Genomic DNA, 22518 nt, shown 5'->3' on the forward strand with positions numbered 1-22518 from the left:
AGGTATCTCGACTTCACATATATATAATCAGTTACATTTCGCGTTGTGTCATCGCGTGCTTTGAGGTCAAATCTGTAAACTACTGTTTCAAAAGCGTCTCAAAATGCTCGTCTCAAAAGCTCAGTTTGGCCTTTATTCAAGTCCTATTATCTAGAGATCGTGTCAATTTACGCCGACCGAACATCATTGTTGATCCTGGAGTGTCCCATGTTAGCGGTTTATGCAAACCCATGTAAATCCTTTTTTTTTTTTTTGGTCAACGATACCCAACATGTATACATGTGTTAGAACTCAAATCTTGGCTGTAAATGTTCATTCTTTTATGACGGAAAAGAAACACAGCTGTGTCATGTGTTGAAATTGAAATGTCAAGACCTTGTATATCATTTATGATTACACATATCGTCGTTTGGTATCTTCACGGCACTAAGTGTGGAAGGAATTCTGAAAATGAGATGTACCCCTTATGTGTGAACTTAGTGATTACGTAACTAATGTAATAGGAAAAACTTCATGTAACTTATTAGATCTAGTACATATACTGGATGTACACGTCCACCGAAGACACAGCTGAAATCAAGATGAAAAATGGATGAATTAAAACAAAAAGGTTTGGATTATCATAAATATAGGAAGTATGTATGTCAGTAGTTGCCAATGCACTTGCATAGATGTTCAGTTACATATACTTTGACTTGGTCTTAAGCGATTAGGACAAATGCTTATCAGTGATTGTTACGTTTGCATAGGTTAGTAGTTTCATCCGCTACCTAAGCATTCAATCAAAGCGTATATATATATATATATATATATATATATATATATATATATATATATATAATTGTTTTTATTTCTTGTTATTAAAGCAGGAAAATAAAATGGGAATTAACTCCAAATGTTTCTTCTTCATCCATTTTATGCTAAAGGACACACTGTATTATGAGTCACTCATTCATAACATTATTACTGGAACTTGATTTCAGTATATAACAAAAACGTAATTTAAACTGGAAAAGTAAATCAATGATGAAAAGGATTCGCATTGATATGTTCAGAATTACTCTTAAAAAATAAAACTTTTTCTCAGAAGTCATGCATTACAAATTTGAGTCTGCTTAGTGTTTTAGAAATCACATTAGTTAATATGAAAGGAAATGGTGGTATTATTTCAAGGTACCGGATATATAAGGTAGACAGTAAAGAAATGTTTGCATAGTTTGTTCTCGTCCTATACCACGTAAAAAAGCAGTGTCATATAGAAGGGTTACTTATTTTATCCTAGATGCATACCATACAAAATAACAATGGTAATACAGAACAGTTATCGATCTCATAAAGGTTTTCACTTTGGTACTAAAGTTACCTTATTCTCCCACGTCCGGGATAGAGGAACAAGAGATTCAGGTACACCATGACGGCTACTGAGAAATCTGGCTTTTCAGTTCTGTTTAACGTCTGACCCTCTCAGCGTGTAACAGAATATAATCTCGACCCGTTTCAGAAAATAAATAGACATTACAGTAGTTTAATGTTCTCGTCTCATAATGACGACGAATAGTACATGGAGATCATACAGGATATTATGAAGTTTTCAAATATTTATTTACTCTTTATTACAGTTATAATACCTTCCTTACAGATAAAGACAGAAATTACAGTTATTAAATGGTGGCATCCTTTATGCAACTGATTTCTTTAAGGCGTTAGAGATCAATAAGTTAAATAAACTCTAGCGATTATGTTTATAAAGTTATACTACTCGAGTATCGGTATTTATATATGCAAGTAATACAAATATTTTGTTTTGTCCATTAGGTAGCACGTAGCGTGGCACCAAAGAAAAAGGCATGTGTAAACGTTATGTTTCGAGTGATACACCCTTTTATGCAGTGGGGGACTCAAGAGTAGAGTAAATATTTATAGAATTTAAATCAAATGATAGATATACATTTAGTCTACCTGTACGTCCCATTTACCTGGATATAATAGGTAAAATAGATCTTTGTGATCGGAGGTCCATAACATGGTTCTTTCAATGATAATAAATAGATCCGCTATCAGAGGCCTTGGTACAGAGCTTTTCAATGAACGCCATATTTTTTTTAAATCATGTCAACATTTACTGTTGCTTGGTACACTTGCATATTGGTTGAAGTGCAGATGTGAGTGGACAATATTAATATTACACTCGCCACTTGATCATTCGTTATGCCTACTCTTTTCCAGGAGAACTATAAAGTCTCTAGTCTGACAGATTAGTCGTGCATCTAGTGACATGGATTTGCACTTGTGTTAAAGATCAGTCGTGCGTCTGGTGACACGGATTCGCACTTCGGGACGAGTGGTCAGTAAGAGTTTTTTTTGCAGAGTTCCTGCTGTTGTGTTCATGGGTATGATTCTTTCCCGGGGACATTCGCAAGTTTGAAGAGAATTAATAAGCCAAATTTCAATTATTGGACTGGAAAACTTTGCGTATTTTAAAATTCTCAACAGGAGGAACGAGGCTTGGATACACAAATTACATTTATGTTTCATAGAGCAAAAATATAGCAATATCGTACTCTTGAATTGACAGATTTATTATAATAGCATACACTTGAACTGGCAAATTCATACGGTCATTAAAGATTTTTGCAATTTTTAAGAACTCCGCGCTGGGATTTGTAAGTAGGCCATCAGTACAATAAACACATTTAGTCGCCATACATGAAGAATAACACTGCATCCAGCTATTTGTTTCCTCCTCTACTCGATTAGACGGAACAATATTCGGAAAGCGATCTATGAAGATTGTGTGTACCGTGAAGGAGGGAATGATTCCTAAAATAAGACTTTTCAAAACTAAGCATGAAAATGCTGATTCAGAAGATGTCAGTAATGATTTTCGCGTGCACGTGCAGAGAATTAAAGAAAACATGGCAAAAGCGGAGGCGACCAAGAGAGGACTATTGAAAAAGAAATCCAAAAATGAGTTTGCATTATCTTTCAAAGAACTAAAACTTCCCCCAATAAGTGCTCCTGTATCCGGGAACAGGCATGAAGATTCCATGTAAGTAAAAACAGTTTGTTTATCTGTCTTTATTAATTGTCAGTCATTTAGTGTTTGAGTCTGTCCATGTCTACCTGTCGGCAGGTTTGTCTAGCTTTTTCTGTCTGCCAACATATATTCCCTTTTCTATTCTGCATCTGCGGTTTAGAGATAAACCGATTTTCAGTTTCATATTTGCAATTATTATTTTGACTGATTTGGCTACGGTATGGTAATAATGGAACTTAGGACAACATCATATTGTTATGGAGCAAGCAATATCGTATATACATATGAAAAATGAAATTTTACTGAATTTCATCGTGAACATATACGTCATAATGATATCAGGTATATTACAGTGTAACATGTCATTTTCACACACACACACACACGCACACACACACACACACACACACAGATGATTATAAGAAGTGTTTGGAAAAGACAGAGAAACTGGGGAAACGTATTTTTTATTTATTTTACTTTGTGAACAGTAAGACTCGTTATTTTCAATGAGACTATAACTCTAAGACAGGATGTTGATGTTACAATAACTCTAAGATAAAATTTCGATATGACAATAACTATAAGACAGGATATCGATGTGACAGTAACTCTAAGACATGATGTCTACTTGACAACAACTTTAAGACAGTATTTTGATATGACAAGACCTCAAAAGACAAGATTTCGATGTGACAACAACTCTAAGACAGGATTTTGATATGGCAATAACTCTAAAGCAGGATGTCGATGTGACAACAACTCTAAACAGGATTTCAACGTGAAAATAACTACGAAGATATTGTTACAAGCCAGGGGTCTTTACTTGACCGAGCGGATGTCAAACCCTGGCGCGATTCCCGCTAGAAGTCATAAGTTTACCCCAACTTTCCAAAGACATCCATACAACTTCAGTTGTAAATTAGAAAGCCCAACGTGTCCATTCTATACATAAATTTTACTCTAATCAATGCAAGACTACAGATAAAACAACCTGCCAAAAATCTATCAACCGCACATCTGCATGGTTTCTCTTCATCAGGTTTCCGTACCATGGGTCGTACCGGCAGCCGTACACGCCGTAGAAACTATACGAGTATCTCCTAACACTGGGTACTATTTTAACTCCGCCACCTTAGGCCAGTCAATGTATGCTTTCCAGGCACATTTCGCCAATAGAACTGCACCACATTTGCCACCATGGCGACATAAACGGTATTTGCCGAGTCCCTTCTTATTTATTCCTTTGCGTAATTTACCGGTTTCCTACCGTAAATACTGCCACTGCAGTCACACCACCAATGTACACCACTAGATTTTAATATGGACTATCTTACTCAGGGACATTCATTCGGTTTTGGCCGGAATTCACTACTAGTGAACCATGGCATCATGGAAATTCACTAACACTTCACTCCGTGACGTTTGCTCCTAATAATTGGCTAAGTATTTCGGGCTAATGATATTTCGATTTTGCCGAATTCCATTAATCACACACGTAATCACGTAAATCTAACAATTCCTTAAAACAAGGTGCTATAACCAAATGCTCATATTCCAACTTTATTTGACAATAATTCTAAAACAGGATTTTGTTGTGACAATCACTCTGTGATAATAGGATTCAGAATTTGTTTGACCGAACTATTAAAGTTGCATATATATTTCATTATCAGGGACACATATTTAAAAAGTGGGACATATTTCAATACAAATTACACTCAGCTATTAAAGTTGGTTATGGTTCAGTACAAGGAACATTCAACTATACAAGTGTGTTTTATACGTACAAGGGACACTACTATTCACACAAGCGGAATGTCCCAAGTAAACAGACCTCAATATTAGTTTGAATGTACTGTGTTCATTTTCATCTCTCGTTCCATAGGCACGCTTTGACATGTGTACTTGTTCCTTTTTGAGAGTGCCAGTCGTAATGGTATATGACTGTTAACTCATGTTGTCTTCAACAGTTCTTTACGATGGTAACGGCCAGTTTAGTTTCATACCTAGCAAATAGGACTGGTGCAAATGGCAGATGGCGTATCAAAAATGTTTGCACAGCAATCTAACAAATTATTAACTCTAACTACCAAGTAATCATGGTATTGTAAGTTTTTGGGATTTGTTTAATTTTTGATTGAAAAAAGTTACACTGTATTCAGTTTTTTTGTTCGCATTAACTTGAAATTTTACTAAATTGCTTCCAATAAACACCTTTGTTTGTATCATGAACAAAGAAAGATACCACACAATACAGTATTTTTAATTGACTTGAAACTATAAAATGTATCTAAATATTTCAATAGCATATTTTAAACTTTTCACGAAATTTAAAAACTCCATAAACATAAAGGGGTTTTATACTTTACTTTAAATAATATACGACATCATCTCTTTTTTTAAAATAAGGTAGTAAAAGCTAGACCAACGAATGACCATTAAGACGACGTGGAAATATTGAACTCGAACGTAGAGAATTAATGAAGATCATCGTTTGAATATGTATGACCTAATATCCAAGCCTGATTAGATTTCATACATATATTACACGTATCAAACATAAACGGACGCAGTTATGATTGACCAAAACAAATCACTTTTAAAACCCTGTTCTCTGTCAGCTGATACCTATTCCATATCACCAACGTTTCGAAGACTGTAGATCGGATATCTAAGAAGAAATAGATAAAACAGATGTAAGAACACTAATTTTATGCCTAAAATAAAACACCACTTCTTTGACTAATACAAAACACCACTTCCATTAATAATCCAAACTGTCTAGATATTTTAACCTCTTTTATTACTTGAACTAAAGGTCATCCTTTCTAACGGTACTTTGTTCCAGCTAAATCAATTTAAGAGTATTGAATTATCGACCACGCTTGTACTTATTAAAAAGTTAAAACTCATCTGCGATATTAAACAAAGTCGCATTTCTGACGTGACAGCTGTAACGGACAACTGCGGTGGTCATGAAGATCAATTATTTCGTGCCTTCAATATACACCTGTTCCTACCATCCATGAATATCTAAGTTATGAAGTAAATACGGTGGCACAGTTATCAATACTGACTGTACATTAACAACCAATGCAACTTCAGGAATAAATTGTGAAAAAGGTAATATCACTCTTCATTCCGGTACCAGTTAGGTTTAACTCAGAAAAAACAACTTATTTTCTAATCGTCATATACTTTTTGTACAAGCCGTTTCCATGTTGTAGGGAATTTGATGATCGATCTTCAATCTCATTTCGATTCAGAGAATCATGCTAACATCATGTGTCTGAAATTCCAACTAGAACATTTTATGTTTTTATACTGCAGATTTTCAAGTCATCTACTTTATATGTGACTACGTTGTTTCTTACCCCCTCCCCCATATATATATATATATATATATATATATATATATATATATATATATATATATATATATATATATATGTGTGTGTGTGTGTGTGTGTGTGTGTGTGTCCATTATTTTTTAAAAATTATATCTCAATTAATTTCCTTATCTGTCTTTATCTTTTCATATTCTCTCTCTCTCTCTCTCTCTCTCTCTCTCTCTCTCTCTCTCTCTCAGATCCGAGGTCGTAATGTGACTAGCACACTGGACTAGTTATAGACTTGCAATCAATGGAATACGAAATCAAATAATTGACAGGATGGCTTTCCGATCAACTGTATCGACAAAATATTTTAGATCAATTACCTTGGCAATAAATAGTCTTTCGTGTGTTGATCAGAACGGCGGATTGATGACAATCATTGCCAATTCATGCACTGATTAGAAGGGATGATTGACAACTATCATTGCCAATTCATGTACTGATTAGAAGGGATGATTGACAACTATCATTGCCAATTCACGCACTGATTGGAAGGAGTGATTGACAACAACCATTGCCAATTCATGCACTGATTAGAAGAGATGTTTGACAACTATCATTGCCAATTCATCTACTGATTAAAAGGGGTGATTGACAACTATCATTGCCAATTCATGTACTGATTAGAAGGGATGATTGACAACTATCATTGCCAATTCATGCACTGATTAGAAGAGATGTTTGACAACTATCATTGCCAATTCATATACTGATTATAAGGGATGATTAACAACTATCATTGCCAATTCATGTACTGATTAGAAGGGATGATTGACAACTATCATTGCCAATTCATGTACTGATCAGTATGGCTGACTGATGACATTAAGAGCCAAGTCATGTCCTGAATTTAACAGATCTATTGTTAAGCACCAATTAGTCAACGAACTCTCAACATAAATGCATTTGCGGTAATTAAATATGTATGCATGTCGTTCTGCACTAGGATATACGTGTAGTAAGAGCTAAGCCAAATTACCAAACATTCATATCATACTACGCTTCGGGAATATTCCAAAAGAAAATTGGTATTCAAATATTCGATTGTTACCTAGAGCGAAGGAATACGGCCACGGTCCTCTATAGCAGTGTTTGGAAGCATTTTATAATAAAAACAAACAAACCAAAATGTAACATTTGCAATACTAAATTAGTTTACAAAAGGACATATTCAAACCTGCTAAATCGCAACAAATTAAAACATCCACTCACAATGTATTATTCTGAATAGCCACAGTGCTCACATCATCGCCATCATTGTCATTGAGGCTCTCTTGACAAATATGAACATGTTAAAGTCACTAAATCTTTCAACAAAGTAACCAAAGCACTATGGATTAAATACTTGCAATCCTAATATTCTAAATTGGAGATTTTGTTACGTGCAAATTATGAAGTAATAAAGTCATCGACTGTCTGCATTAATTTGTCTTCGATTTTGCGCACTACGGTCAAGTTACATCTAAAATCAGCTTGTGTGGTTTTCGTTAACATTTCACTTCCCAGAGAACGTTTTTTAAAAGTCACTGCGTATGACTGAAACACTATCGACCCATTCCCAAAATATAAATTTTGGGGTCACACTGAATTTGTAGACAAACAGGTTGAACAACACCTTCATTTAACCATTAGTATCCTGAATCAAGGAAAACAATTTCACTCAAGATGCCAACACTGCCATTTAATTAGATTTCGATTACTAAGTTCATTGTTTTGGAACGCGTCTCGTCGGCCGTGGGAAGGGGACGGAGATGTATTATTATACATAAAGGTAGACAGCAAAATTAGGAAAATATACATAGTTGAGATCGTATTGACAATTATCGGAATTTTAACCGAATACATTCAACGAATATTCGAATAGAGATATTTTGTAATCGTTTTAGCTCGACCTATATAGTACATGCAGTATGTATTCATAATATTGCCCTTGCATGATTTGCAATACTTCGTGTGGCATTTAAATTGTTGTTGTTATGGGTTTAACACAAATCATAGGCTATGCATGGCGGCCAGTATATTTAGTGGAGAAGGAACCTTGGGAAATCATTAACCAAATGGAAGCCACTGACAAGATTTCTCACATACCCACGTTGGCAGAGCCGCAGACTCGAATCCACGCGGACAGATGTGAGACATCAATGATCTGTAATGGCGAGCGCTTTTGACCACAAGGCATCATGGGACCTTGTATGATGTCATATAGAATATTTTCTTTATGTCATTCTTAATAAAACAAAATCAAAGTGTAAGATTTTAAGCTAGCATTACTCTTTTGACTAAAAATTGCAAGAAAATCGCAAGAAATTAAGAGATTTATAGAAAATGTATTGGCATTCGATAATCTCATCAGTTTAAAGGGTGGTCAACCGCGTGCCTAGGCGCGATTTTCTTCTTGTCAATTTAAAACATGAATCACATTCAGTCAAACATAAATCATTGAACACACAGACATTATGCAGACAGATTTATACGCAAACGGCCAGCTAGGATATCACTTTTACTGATACTAACCCTTATAAACTTCCATAGGGATTATGGGTGTCAATCCCTACTACCAAACAGTTGCAATTGATGGAGTTTCTTAGAATAGATTTTTTCTATTTGAAAATTAAAAGTTAATTTGTCTGAGAATGAGTTGCACGATAAAAGGATTAGAGATTGTAAAATATTATGGTGATTTATGGAAAGTGAATAGGATTTGACGATACGAATTTCAGTGTGATTTATGGAAAATGAACAGAGATTTGACGATACGAATTTCAGTGTGATTTATGGTTTGATCTATCCTAAAACAGGCTATTTGATACACTTCTCATGAAGATATCGGCCATAAAACAGGACAGTCTTCTAAAATCAAATAATGTAGGTTACAAATAGGAAATGCAACCTAGAGGTGGGTAAGATTGCATTATTCCAGTGTTTATAAGTGGTAAGGCTTTTGCAATCATCGCTACAAGCAGAGGGATCCGATTCCTTTACGGTTTCAAATCGAAAATTTAGTTATTTTTCTATTTTTTCTTCCCTTTTTGCACATTCTAAATCATGTGTTGTGTTCAGAAGTACCTTCTTTTCGCAGAAAAATTAAACCTTTCGCTATTTGTGTATCGAATCGAATATCTTAAATTTTACAAAAGAGGTTGGTACACTATTCACGCACGATTCTATTCCTACTAATTGAAACTGTTGGAATGACCTTTCTGCCTTGGTCATAGTAGCGCTTGTTGCATGTATGAACGACGAGTATGCAAATTATGTACAACCACATGATTGTAGATGATAGATGCCTTTGTGGGGACCACGACAATTTTGATTTTAATTTTCGAATTTTAAGATCCATTCCTACCCACGACTTATTGAATGACCAGAGAAAGGCTTTTTTTTTAAAAAGGTATGGCTAATGAACGCCGCCTAAATTTAGCAAACCTTTGAAAACGTGAACATTTGAGGGTCGCAAGGAACAGAAAAACCTATGCCGAACATAAGCAGGCCATTTTTTTCAGTTATGGTTATTCAATTTATTCACGCCTGCATTATTGCAGTTTTACTATTAATGAATTTGTCTTAAAATCAAAACATTTATTTATAAGTAATGGACAGTTGTCAGATCATGTAGGTATCTAAACTTACGCTCGGCGTCCATGTTTACTCCCTCACTCCACCCCCACCCCCCTTCAATGAATTAAATTCAGTGAATATAAACATTATGTAAGTTATTCTGAGATAATGTTATTTCCTTTGCCAGAGACTTGTTGACAAGTTGATAACAAAGTTTGCTGTGTTGGGAGTGGAGGGGTGGGGTGGCAGTGTATTGTAGGTGGGCCAGAAAAAGCATATCATGATGTTGACAGCCACTGTAATATAAGACACTATGATACTGACAGCTGCATAGAAAACCATATCATGATGTTGACAACCACTATAGTATAACACACTGCGATATTGATAGCTGCACAGAAAACCATATCATGATGTTGACAACCACTATAGTATAATACACTATATTGATAGCTGCATAGAAAACCATATCATGATGTTGACAACCACTATAGTATAATACACTATGATATTGATAGCTGCATAGAAAACCATATCGTGATGTTAACTATAGTATAATACACTATGATATTGATAGCTGCATAGAAAACCATATCACGACGTTGACAACCACTATAGTATAATGCACTATGATACTGACAGGAGCATAGAAAAAAACATAGCATGATGCTGACATTATTAATGAATATCTATTTTGAGTTTTTTCACTGTTGGCACTACTCTGTAGATTGCATATGTAATTAATCGTAATAATGAAGGTGTATACAAGTTTGGGGTGATTTTCCATTGGATGGCTGTGTCAGGTGGGTTCCGTTGCTATGTAGCATATTGTGACATAAGTCGCGTAAGAAGTATTGCGACATGGGTCGAGTAGGAAAATTGTGATGTTGTGATGTTGAGCCGTATGTGTGTTTATTAGGGCAAGAGTTGATCAGATGTGTTTAGTGATATATATATATATATATATATATATATATATATATATATATATATATATATATATATATATATATATATATTGAAAAGAACCATATGTTCGGATCACTCATTGGATCTACAAAGTGCTCATATTACTGTTTGACTCAAATATTTAGGGACTATTGTGAATTTATCGAAAGGAGCTCTGAACAATGTCATTGTGATACATCAAGACTGTTAGTACATCAGCACATTCGAGAACCTGCAATTTATTCAGAACACTTGATTACTTAAGACTTGAGGAGACCTTTGTAGGATTATTTTGGATTTATTTCATAATACTACAAGTTTCTCTTACATTTTCATTCCATAACTTAGGGAATTCAATTTTTTTAATAAAGATTTACTCACTTTACTGGTTTGCGTCATGGTACGGACAGCGACGTCAAAAATGATGTCCTGATAGTATTATGGACCATGAGCACAATCTATTGACTGATCATATTTTACCACATTTGACTTGTTGTATTTTTTTAATATCAGCCCTACTCAAACATTCGAAATGCACACGTGTGGTGTTTAAGCACAAGTTTGTTCATGTTCAAAGACTTTTTTGGTGGACATTTGGAACATGGTGCTCACACATAGCAATTTTCGTCCGAAGTTTGTTGAGTACAATCTTTTACAGAAGCAAATGAAAAGACGTCGCATCCTTTGGCACAGATTAAAAAATCGCATACTGTGTCACAAGTGATATTGTTTCACCATTTCCTCCTTGATTCATGACGAGGGTAAGACAGCATGCAGAGACCAACACAGTTTGTAGATTTAAAGGTTTCATGGCAAGTAATGCAACTGGGACTACCAGTCGATACAGATCAAAATATCAATTAATCAATAATCAGTTCAGTAAACCTTTGCTGATGTGCGATACAACACCAACCAATCAATACTCAGTTAATTTAATCCTTGTTGATTTATCGTAGAACACCATTTAATCAATCATTAGTTGAATGTATCCAACTTTTAAGATACATGTTGCTGGTTCGATTCCCGGCAGGTGCACGTTCTACCTATTCGCTTTACCTATTAGAGTCATTTTGATCACTTCGAGTGAGTTTCCTTGATAAATCACGAAATAATTATTATCTGATAACATCGAGTGAGTTTCCTTGATAAACCACAAAATAGCTATCAATTTCCAACTAAAGTCAATTAAAATAAAATTTCGAACTGCTTTGTTGCCAACTCGGACATAAGTGAAGTATAACTATAATTATCTAGTTAATTACCATGATTGTCAGATAAGTACCATTATGAAATCCGTCCTATGATATTCATACCCTATGCAACACGTACCTTACAAACTAACCTTCCTGACCATGTAACGTGTCATACAGCTGTCAATATTGTTAACTGATAAAGATATTGAATAATCGAACACTAAACTCTTTGGTTTGATTGGGATCTATTGATCTAGTATAACTACCACTTGAAGATTAAGACTGCCACGCGCAAGGGAATTTAATCGGTATTATCTAAACTTATCCCTATATTTATCTCTTCCGCCGTGGATAGTATCAGCCGATCAGATGTCATCAGTCAAATGACAAGGTCATGTACAACACATTTATGAATATAACTTTTGAAATTTAGTAACAGAAAACGAACATATTTGAGAAATGTGCATATAAATAGCATCGGAACATCAAATAGTTTCCTCTAATTTACTGGGTTTCATTAATTATATACAACTGTGATTTACATTTACACAATCATAAATTAATAATAGTGTAAAACGAAACTTTCTCAGTTATTGAAAATAGGGAATCTAGTCTTTGTATTACGTATTGGAAACAGAGGCAAATGCCTCTTTACTTTATATTGGATGCTGATAATGTAGCCTATGTATTACATATTAGAAACAGAGACTGGCCGATGTGTTACGTATTGGAAACAAAGACTGGCCCATGTGCTACGTATTGGAAACAGAGCATCTAGCTTATGTATTACGTATTGGAAACATAGCACTAGCTTATGTATTACGTACTGGAAACAAAGACTCTAACCAATGTATTACGTATTGGAAATATTCACTCTAACCAATCTATTACGTATTGGGAATATTGACTCTAACCAATCTATTGCGTATTGGGAATATTGACTCTAACCAATATATTACGTATTTGAAATATTGACTCTAAACTATGTATTACGTATTGGAAATATTGACTATAACCTATGTATTGCGTATTGGAAACAAAGACTCTAACCAATGCATTACGTATTGGAAACAGAGACTCTAACCAATGTATTACGTATTGAGAATATTGACTCTGACCAATGTATTACGTATTGGGAATATTGACTCTAACCAATGTATTACGTATTGGAATCAGAGACTCTAACCAGTGTAGTACGTATTGGAAATATTCACTCTAGCATATATATTACGTATTGAAAACAGATACTCTAATCAATGTATTAAGTATTGGAAATATTGACTCTAATCTATGTGTTACGTATTGGAAACAAAGACTCTAGCCTATGCATTACGTACTTCAAACAGACACTCTGGTCCATGTATTACGCATTGGAAGTAGAGGCCGTAGCCTATGTATTACGTACGAAAAAACATAGATTTGTACCTCTGTATTACGTACCACAAACAGAGACTCTGGCCCATGAATTGCGTATTGGACAAACTATAGCCTATGTAATATCTATTGGAAACAGGAACTCGAGTATTTGTATTATCCACTGTTCAAAGACACCCTGCCAATGTATTAAGTAATAATATAAGAGGATCTAGCCTACGTATTAATGATTCGAAACAGGGACTCTAGCCTATGTATTACTGATGGAAATCATGATTCTATCTTATACATTACCTATTGGAAACAGGGACTCTAGCCTATATTTTACCTATTGGAAATCGTGATTCTATCCTATACATTATCTGTTGGAAACTGGGACTCTAATCTATATTTTGCCTATTGGAAATCGTGATTCTATCCTATATATTATCTATTGGAAACAGACTCTATCCTATATTTTACCTATTGGAAATCATGATTCTATCCTATACATTATCTATTGGAAACAGGGACTCTAGCATATATTTTACCTATAGGAAATCATGATTCTATCCTATACATTATCTATTGGAAACCGGGACTCTAGGCTATATTTTACCTATTGGAAATCGTGATTATATCCTATACATTATCTATTGGAAACTGGGACTCTAGCCTATATTTTACCTGTTGGAAATCATGATTCTATCCTATATATTATCTATTGGAAACAGAAACTCTAGCCTATATTTTACGTATTGGAAACAGAGACTCTAGCCTATGTATTACTCATCGGAAAAGAAGCTCTAGCCTATGTATTGCCTATTTAAAAAAGGCCTCTATCATATGTATTGCCAACTGAAAACAGGGACTCTAGCCTATGTATTACCTATTGCAACAGGGACTCTAGCCTATGTATTACCTATTGAAAACAGTGATTCCATTCTGTGTTTTACCTATACCAAACAGAGACTCTGGCCCATGTATTATGTACAGGAAACATAGACTCTGGCCTATGTATTATGTACAGGAAATAGAGACTCTGGCCTATGTATTACGTGTTGGAAACATAAACTCTGGCCTATGTATTATGTACAGGAAACAGAGACTCTGGCCTATGTATTATGTACAGGAAACATAAACTCTGGCCTATGTATTATGTACAGGAAACAGAGACTCTTGCCCATGTATTATGTACAGGAAACAGAGACTCTGGCCCATGTATTATGTACAGGAAACAGAGACTCTGGCCAATGTATTATGTACAGGAAACAGAGACTGTGGCCTATGTATTATGTACAGGAAACAGAGACTCTAGCCTATGTATTACGTATTGGAAACAGAGAATCTAGCCTATATTACGTACTGCAAACAGATCCATATATTACGTCTTAGAAAAAGAGGCTATATATATTCAGTCATATACATATGTGTGTACACTTCATGGGCATGATGGCACCAACTGTCCTAGAATATATTTACACAGCAGTCATCAAGGTGAATGGATTTTGTTTCTTCGTCTGATAGTTATGATTTGCTTAATCCTACCTATTTTGATAAGACGGGTAAACTCCTTTACAAATACACCATACAGGTAATTGAAAGATGAGAACACATTAAAAAGGTTAAGATCATAAATCAACATATCAATCGATATACTTTTCTATATACATACAGAGAGAGAGAGAGAGAGAGAGAGAGAGAGAGAGAGAGAGAGAGAATGGTTGGAGAGAAACTACTCCAATATAACAACACCTATCAGTATATACGAACATAGTATGTTCATCCGCAAATGAGGATGGAAGAAGATCAAAGCGAAGGAATTGAGTTTCACGAGGACACACTACAAAAGCAGAATTTTAACTCATATATATATATATATATATATATATATATATATATATATATATATATATATATATATATATATATATATATATACGTACTGGATATTTTGTAGCTATTTTGTAACGAAATTTATTTTGGTTACCTTATCCGAAGATAATAATTCCTTTTCTGGCCTCGTAGTTATTTCTCCTGTAATTTTCATCCCTTTAATTATTTTGGATATTTTTTTCGCCCCTTTCTCCCCAAATAAATTAAAGCGCTTGCATTTTAATTATTCGTCATTAGGATAAGAAAATAAAAAAAATAAACACCAAGTACTTTAAACTTATCTTCCATGTATATGATCTGTCATCAAGGAACTAAATATCAATGTAGTCCACTGGTGTTATATACAATTCACATTTCACGCTATTAGTATATTTAACAATACATTGATGGACGAGATTTGTAATCTTATGTACCATCGTATTCAGTTTACACTGGAGCATTCAACACGAAGTACAATAATTTGGCAAATTAAGCAAGTTTAATCGTCAGTGTCAAAACTTATCCATTACTTTATCTTTTAACTTATCTATTACATTAAACAATCAGAACTTGTGCGCTCCTGAAAAATGGTCATGTGATTTAATCTATATGTATCCTAACAACTCCTGAAAAATCAATGCGACGAATATAAAGGCATGTTCCTAAAGCGAGTTGAGTACTTCGTATACACAATATGGAATAATCTAGATAGATGACTTCAACATGGAGCAAAAACTATGTTGTGTAGATTAATATGTGATCATACGTTTCATATATAATCCAGAACAAAATCTAAACAAACAATAACCTTGCCAATGAACCCGATGGCAAAGCTCTGAATTGCCCCAGTATGTTTACTTATACAGTTGACGTCAATGTAAGGAGATTTGATGTGCCTGACAGTAGTACGTTTGCCGCCGCATCAAATGAAATTCACAGACCCGAAGCTCAGAAATATCTACTCGATATGCCAAGGAGTATATGGAGTTATCGGCCTTGGCTTGCGAAGATGAATCAAGAGTTGCATGAATAATGTTACATCACTACAGAGTTATTGTTTCCTTAAAAAAAAATAGAGCCGTCCTCTCAAACGGAATGCCGAATCTGGTGATTGTACATATATTTTGGTTTTGCACTGATTTATCAAATATTGTTCCCTTACACTTATTGACACCAATGTTATTAAGGTTGATGGGGATAATTATTTGTATCAATTATTTCATAATCAGAAATATAGCAGGGCAAGATAAATAGTGTTTTTACAGTTGAGATAAAAGTGGTTGTTGTTGTTGTTGTTGTTGTTGTAGGGTTTAAGGCCATTTTTCAGCACACGATAGGCTATACATGGCGGCCAATATTAATGGTGGAGGAAGAACCGGGGAAAACCCCGGAAAGAACCACCGACCCACGAGAAGCTTCTGGCAAACTTTCTCACATGCCCACATTGGCTGAATCCGAGACTCGAACCCACGCAGACAGAGGTGATATGGCAGTGATCCGTAACGGACAGCGCTTTAGACCACTCGGCCACTCGGGGCCTAGAGATAAAAGTGGTATCGCCACAGTGCCAACATCACCGCTTGAACTACTTTCTTGTCCCAAGTAGGAAATATCCTTATCTATTTCCATATTTAGGTATAATTCAGTTTTCCTCTATCGTAAATAACAATTATTAAAATATGACAACCCAGTACAGTTATGTAATCTATGAAGTGCCACCAAAGAATGCCTAAAAATGCAAACGCTAAACAACAGCAAATATATTTTCAAGTGTTATCTTAAAATTGTTTTGCACATGAACTGATTACAAATGGTCATTTACTAAATGTACATGAGCCGTTTGTATTGTTACCCACATCTGTTTACGCTCCAAGACAAAGAGTATCAAACACATACAGATCCATAAAAAGCCGCGGCTCATATTCTTTTCTCCACACAGAAGCTGACATCCAGGACTCATATATACTGATAAATATAGATGTGATGATGAGCACTAAGAAATGTAAAATTATTGACTTTTTAATATCATGGTGTTGGATTGGGTTTACTATGAGAACTGAATTTGTGTTAGTATCGTGAGTCCTATAGAAATCGAGGATAGACGATTGTTGACTGGAAACCGAAATTGAGAGACTGTCGAAATTTGGGAATAGCGTCTGTTTCCAAACTCATCTGAACGTTTACCAAGATCAAATAACTTACATTTCAATGTGCAAACAAGAAAATAAACAAAACAAATCTCAATAAATTTCTCAATCATTAAAATATTTAGTTTAAACTATTCCTCTCTGAAGTCTGTTTGATCCGACCGCCTTTGCATGACTTTACGCACACCCCAACATTTTTCCCAGCATCAATCCAAGCACGAAATAAGTCATTATTATGACAAAATACGCACTTTGAAACATTATATTTATGTCATAAATTTGTGTCGAGTAACTATCCTGCATTATTGTACTTCTTTTTCTCGAATACAGACAGTAACTAATTCGTGACACAGTGAAGAATAAATACATGCGATTCGACTGTTTTGCTTTCAAAAATGTATAACATAAAGAACGAATTCGGTTTTGTTAGCTGATAGCAGGAATATTTGACTATGCATTGTCACTCGAAATTATCAAGGTTTTATTTAATTTGTTATTACAGCTCTTTCATCTAGATACGGTAATTTGAATGTAGTATATTTCAGCGAAGCAAAAAATAAATCATTATTTATTATTCTGGATGTAATATCTTTTGGAAGGTTTTCTTATTTTGGATTTCTTTCGTAAAAAGTATGGACATAAAAAAAATATGTCACTTTTGTAAGAGCGATTCTTATTCAATAAGACACTTCCTTCTGACAATGTTAAAACAAATCTGTCATGTCCAAAACGGACCTTGGGACGCGTTAAATGCGTCAGTTATATATGATCGTCATATAGAAATGATTTTGATGTATTATTCTATTCCAAAAAGTCTGACGATCAGTGAAATGTTGTGAAGTGTCAATTAGTGAATTTAAAAAATGTAGGTTCATTATTTCTTTAATATTTTCTTGGTGGAGGGGTCATTAAAATAAAAAAATATTTTATTTTCTTTGTATATTCAGTAATGAAAAAAAAACCTAGTAGAAAATAAGCATTATTCATTCACCGAATAGAATGAGGTATTTATTTACATAACACATATATGGTAATTGAGACACAGGCACCATAAAAATGATTTATATGAATGGTGTCCATTGATACACTAATCACCTTCAGTCTAAAACCTTCTTCACAAAGTCAGTGCTTAGAAACAGCTGAAGTTTTCATTCAGCCTTGGATAATTAATGGGCACTTGTATAAATAGCACTGATGTAATACAAGTCGTGAAATTCAAACAACTAACGATCCAAGTGTTAAGCAATCATTAACAGATGCATACTTATCGAAGTTCACACATTACAATGTAGACCTGTATAATAGATTGTCACAGGTTTGTGTCTTGAATATTGCAGTTACACATGAAGACATTTTGTAAAGGGCAACCGATGTCTGGTTTCATATGAGCGTTAACATATTATTTTCTATTCTTCGATAAACAATTTAAAGTGAAACATGATTAGACAAATTGATGGGGATTCTGAAAATGGAAATTTTTTATGGTCTGGTATGGTATTCACCGAGTCGAAATACCATGTCGCATATAATTTAAGATGCCTTTGTTCAAGCTAATCGACACAGCGGCTGAATGCATACCCAAATAATCAATCCTTCATTCAAAGTACAGGGAAGTCACGCATTTTAATGGCGCATTATTATCGTTATAACTGGCTATTTTATTCAACAAAGGGAGTATTATCTCTAATAATTGTCAACCTTATCTTTATCCATTCCAGCCGGTTAGTAATACTTCGATTCCGGTACTAAGACACTATCTCCTCATATGTTTGGTTTTACCTAAATAAAATACTGATACATTATTGAGGCACAAAAGTCCTCGGTTATTAGTAACGCAAAAATACATATATGGTCAATATGTTCTTTGAAACAAATCCATTATTCTTTCCATGAATTAAAAAGGACTGTTTTCTTTGTCGGACTGGGATAAACTAGATGTAATTAATTGATGTACATTTTCTTCAGGAAAATATACATCGACTGGATAATATAATTGCTCAACACAAGCTGGAAACCTTTTTGTCCTCAAGATATCTATACAGATAAGGCACCTGACAACAAATGTGCTATTTCATTAAACCATTTAGATCTTAAAATTTTCAGATGCTTTGTTTTAACATGTATATGAACTTGTATTATATGCTCATATATTTCTCGACCGCTCCGGTGGCATAGTGGTTACAGCGTCCGCCTCGGATGCGGGAGGTTGTTGGTTCGATCCCCAGCCGAGTCATACCAAAGACTTCTGAAAAAATGGTACTAACAGTTGCCTCGCTAGGTGCTCAACGTTAAGAGGTTAATGTTAGAATTGGTAGGCCTGGTGTCAGGATAATGTGACTGGGTGGGACATCATGCTACATGTCTGCGGCATGATGCCCCAGCGCTAGACATCACTTTAAACTGCCACAATGAAGACATCGTTGCACTATGACTGGAAAATTGTTAAAGCTACTTTAAAAATCTATATCACTCACACATTCACACTCATTTTTTCTCCGTTAACTTTACGTTGGCACAATTGTGCAGCATGTTGTCATATTGCACAGCTTTATATTGCACGACACGTGCGTCTACAAATAGTGTAGTTTATTAGGAACTACTTTGTAGGCAAACCATGTACGCTCATGCAGTAGGCATTTAGGTTTTAGTTTATTAAATTTGTTTGTGAATGAACTAAAGAAGCTGTTTCGTCTGTTGAAAGTAGAGATGATAAGGTGAACGAAGTGGACGAGTTTACTGCGTCACAATTGAAACTTTCAAACAAGCAAACGAATGAGCGTGATATTCGCAATGACCACACACAACAAACGAGAGATACGCAGTTTGAAAATACAATTCTGACAATTTAAACAGTTATTTAAGATAAATGTTCGTAATCTGCGCTGTAATTTCGACTACATTTCCAACTGCAACCAAATTCTCCTTACTGCACTCAAAATGAAATGAACGTGATATTCCAATGCGTCATTTTGATAATTTCAATTGAAAAATTTAATATTTTCCTGAGATTATAATTCTCAACAATCAATGACAGAACAGAAACACCCCTCCAGCTGATTCAAGTGGGGTCCCTCCCTGCTCAAGTCACGTGTACTTCGTGCGGAATTGACACAGGTAATAAATTCAGTCCATCACAAGCAAATGAGCAAAATTGAGTAGAATCGACAAAAGTTAATAATCCATTAATTTCAGACTGACAAATTGCTACAGTGGACATTTATTTAAAATATGGCTCTAAATTTCAATTTTAAGTAGACCAAAACGACAATTCTTTTTTAAACTAATGTCGAGCGCTCGATGAAGTTCAAAGATAAGGGGCGGTGCTATGTGCGCATTAATATTGTTACTGTAATTGATGAATCTACGGTTGTGTATTTATTTTGGAATGCAGTATATATTCAAATAATTTGTTTCGTGTATTGTATTTTTTATAATTAAGCCTTATTTAGAAAAACAAAATGAGTGTACAATAAAAAGGTAAATGGATTGGTCCAGTCGAACTCTTGTAATAGGCAAATAATTCATGATATCTCTTTTGGGTAATTGGATACATCCTATCGAAGTAAAGTAATGGGCAAATGTCTTACAATATCTCTTTTGGGTAATTAATACTGGTCCTACCAAACTCTTCGTTTGTAATTGTAAAAACGGATAAGTAAGATAATGTAGAGACATGGTTAAATATACAGTGGGGTATATAATTCACTATAATGTACAGACGTGGCTAAATATACAGTGGGGTATATGGTTTACTATAATGTAGAGACGTGGTTAAAGATACAGTGGGATATATAGTTCACTATAATGTACAGACGTGGTTAAATATACAGTGGGGTATATAGTTCACTATAATGTAGAGACGTGGTTAAATATACAGTGGGGTATATAATTCACTATAATATAGAGACGTGGTTAAATATACAGTGGGGTATACAGTTCACTGTAATGTAGAGACGTGGTTAAATATACAGTGGGGTATATAGTTCATTATAATGCAGAAACGTGGTTAAATATACAGTGTGGTATATAGTTCACTATAATGTAGAGACGTGGTTAAATATACAGTGGGGTATATAGTTCACTATAATGTAGAGACATAGTTAAATATACAGTAGAGACGTGGTTAAATATACAGTGTGGTATATAGTTCACTATAATGTAGAGACGTGGTTAAATATACAGTGTGGTATATAGTTCACTATAATGTAGAGACATGGTTAAATATACAGTGTGGTATATAGTTCACTATAATGTAGAGACGTAGTTAAATATACAGTGGGGTATATAGTTCACTAGCCGTGCCTATATTGGTGCCTCGCCATCTTATGTTTCCATGCCATGTACTTAAAGGTTCGACATTACTAGTTTTACTGTATGCCAGTTTCAGTTATCATACGTTTAACTTGAAATGGTGCATTTGTTCCAACTGTTATTGTTTTCAAGTAGAAGGAATGTGTGTAAGTAAGTGCGTGCACTCTGAAGAGAGGGTTTGAGCGGTATTCCTCTTTCTGATACTCATTTATACTTTATATTTTATTTTCCTCTTTTTTTTAAATGTGGGCGATTATTTGATAATGGCGTAACAAAATAATATTCTAAAGTGTAAAATTAGGTCCTACCATAGCAAAACAAACTTAATACTCCTATGTGTTTATTTTGTATCTAGTTTCCAAGGTAACAGTCGAATATCATAGAGCACATATATACTTCCTGCATAATCACACACTATCTTGCTGTATATGTACATCATTCTAATTTTAGTAGACTTCATTTTCACAATAACTATATTTTATGCAATAAGTTAAGCGTCTGATATTGTCGTGTCTGTACAATAATGTAGCTGTGATTATGGCGTTTCTTTAATGTGAGACATTATTGTAATTATGTCATCGTGAATCTCAATTAAAGTCTCCATATCTCGGAAGCAGAAACGGTATTAGCCTAGCAGTAGGTTGTTCCAGACCATTTATTGTCAGTAATTACCTATGGATTTTGCATTTAGACTACTGTAA

At 34.5% G+C, this 22518-nt stretch overlaps 1 protein-coding gene across 1 annotated transcript in view; it reads left to right on the top strand.

Annotated features, from left to right (window-relative positions):
• The first annotated feature begins 217 nt into the window (after positions 1-217).
• The window catches only part of LOC149790571 (uncharacterized), an 80946-nt gene continuing 58645 nt past the window's right edge, over positions 218-22518 (top strand). Inside the window, exons 1-2 of the mRNA XM_089972642.1 lie at positions 218-610; positions 2227-3049. Coding sequence (XP_089828768.1) covers positions 2784-3049 — 266 coding nt within the window. The 5' untranslated portion in view covers positions 218-610; positions 2227-2783. The remainder of the gene's footprint in view (positions 611-2226; positions 3050-22518) is intronic.

The sequence above is a fragment of the Sinohyriopsis cumingii genome, chromosome 10, assembly GCF_028554795.1.
Source record: "Sinohyriopsis cumingii isolate HCF-2022 chromosome 10, ASM2855479v2, whole genome shotgun sequence".
Classification (NCBI taxonomy): Eukaryota; Metazoa; Mollusca; class Bivalvia; order Unionida; family Unionidae; genus Sinohyriopsis; species Sinohyriopsis cumingii.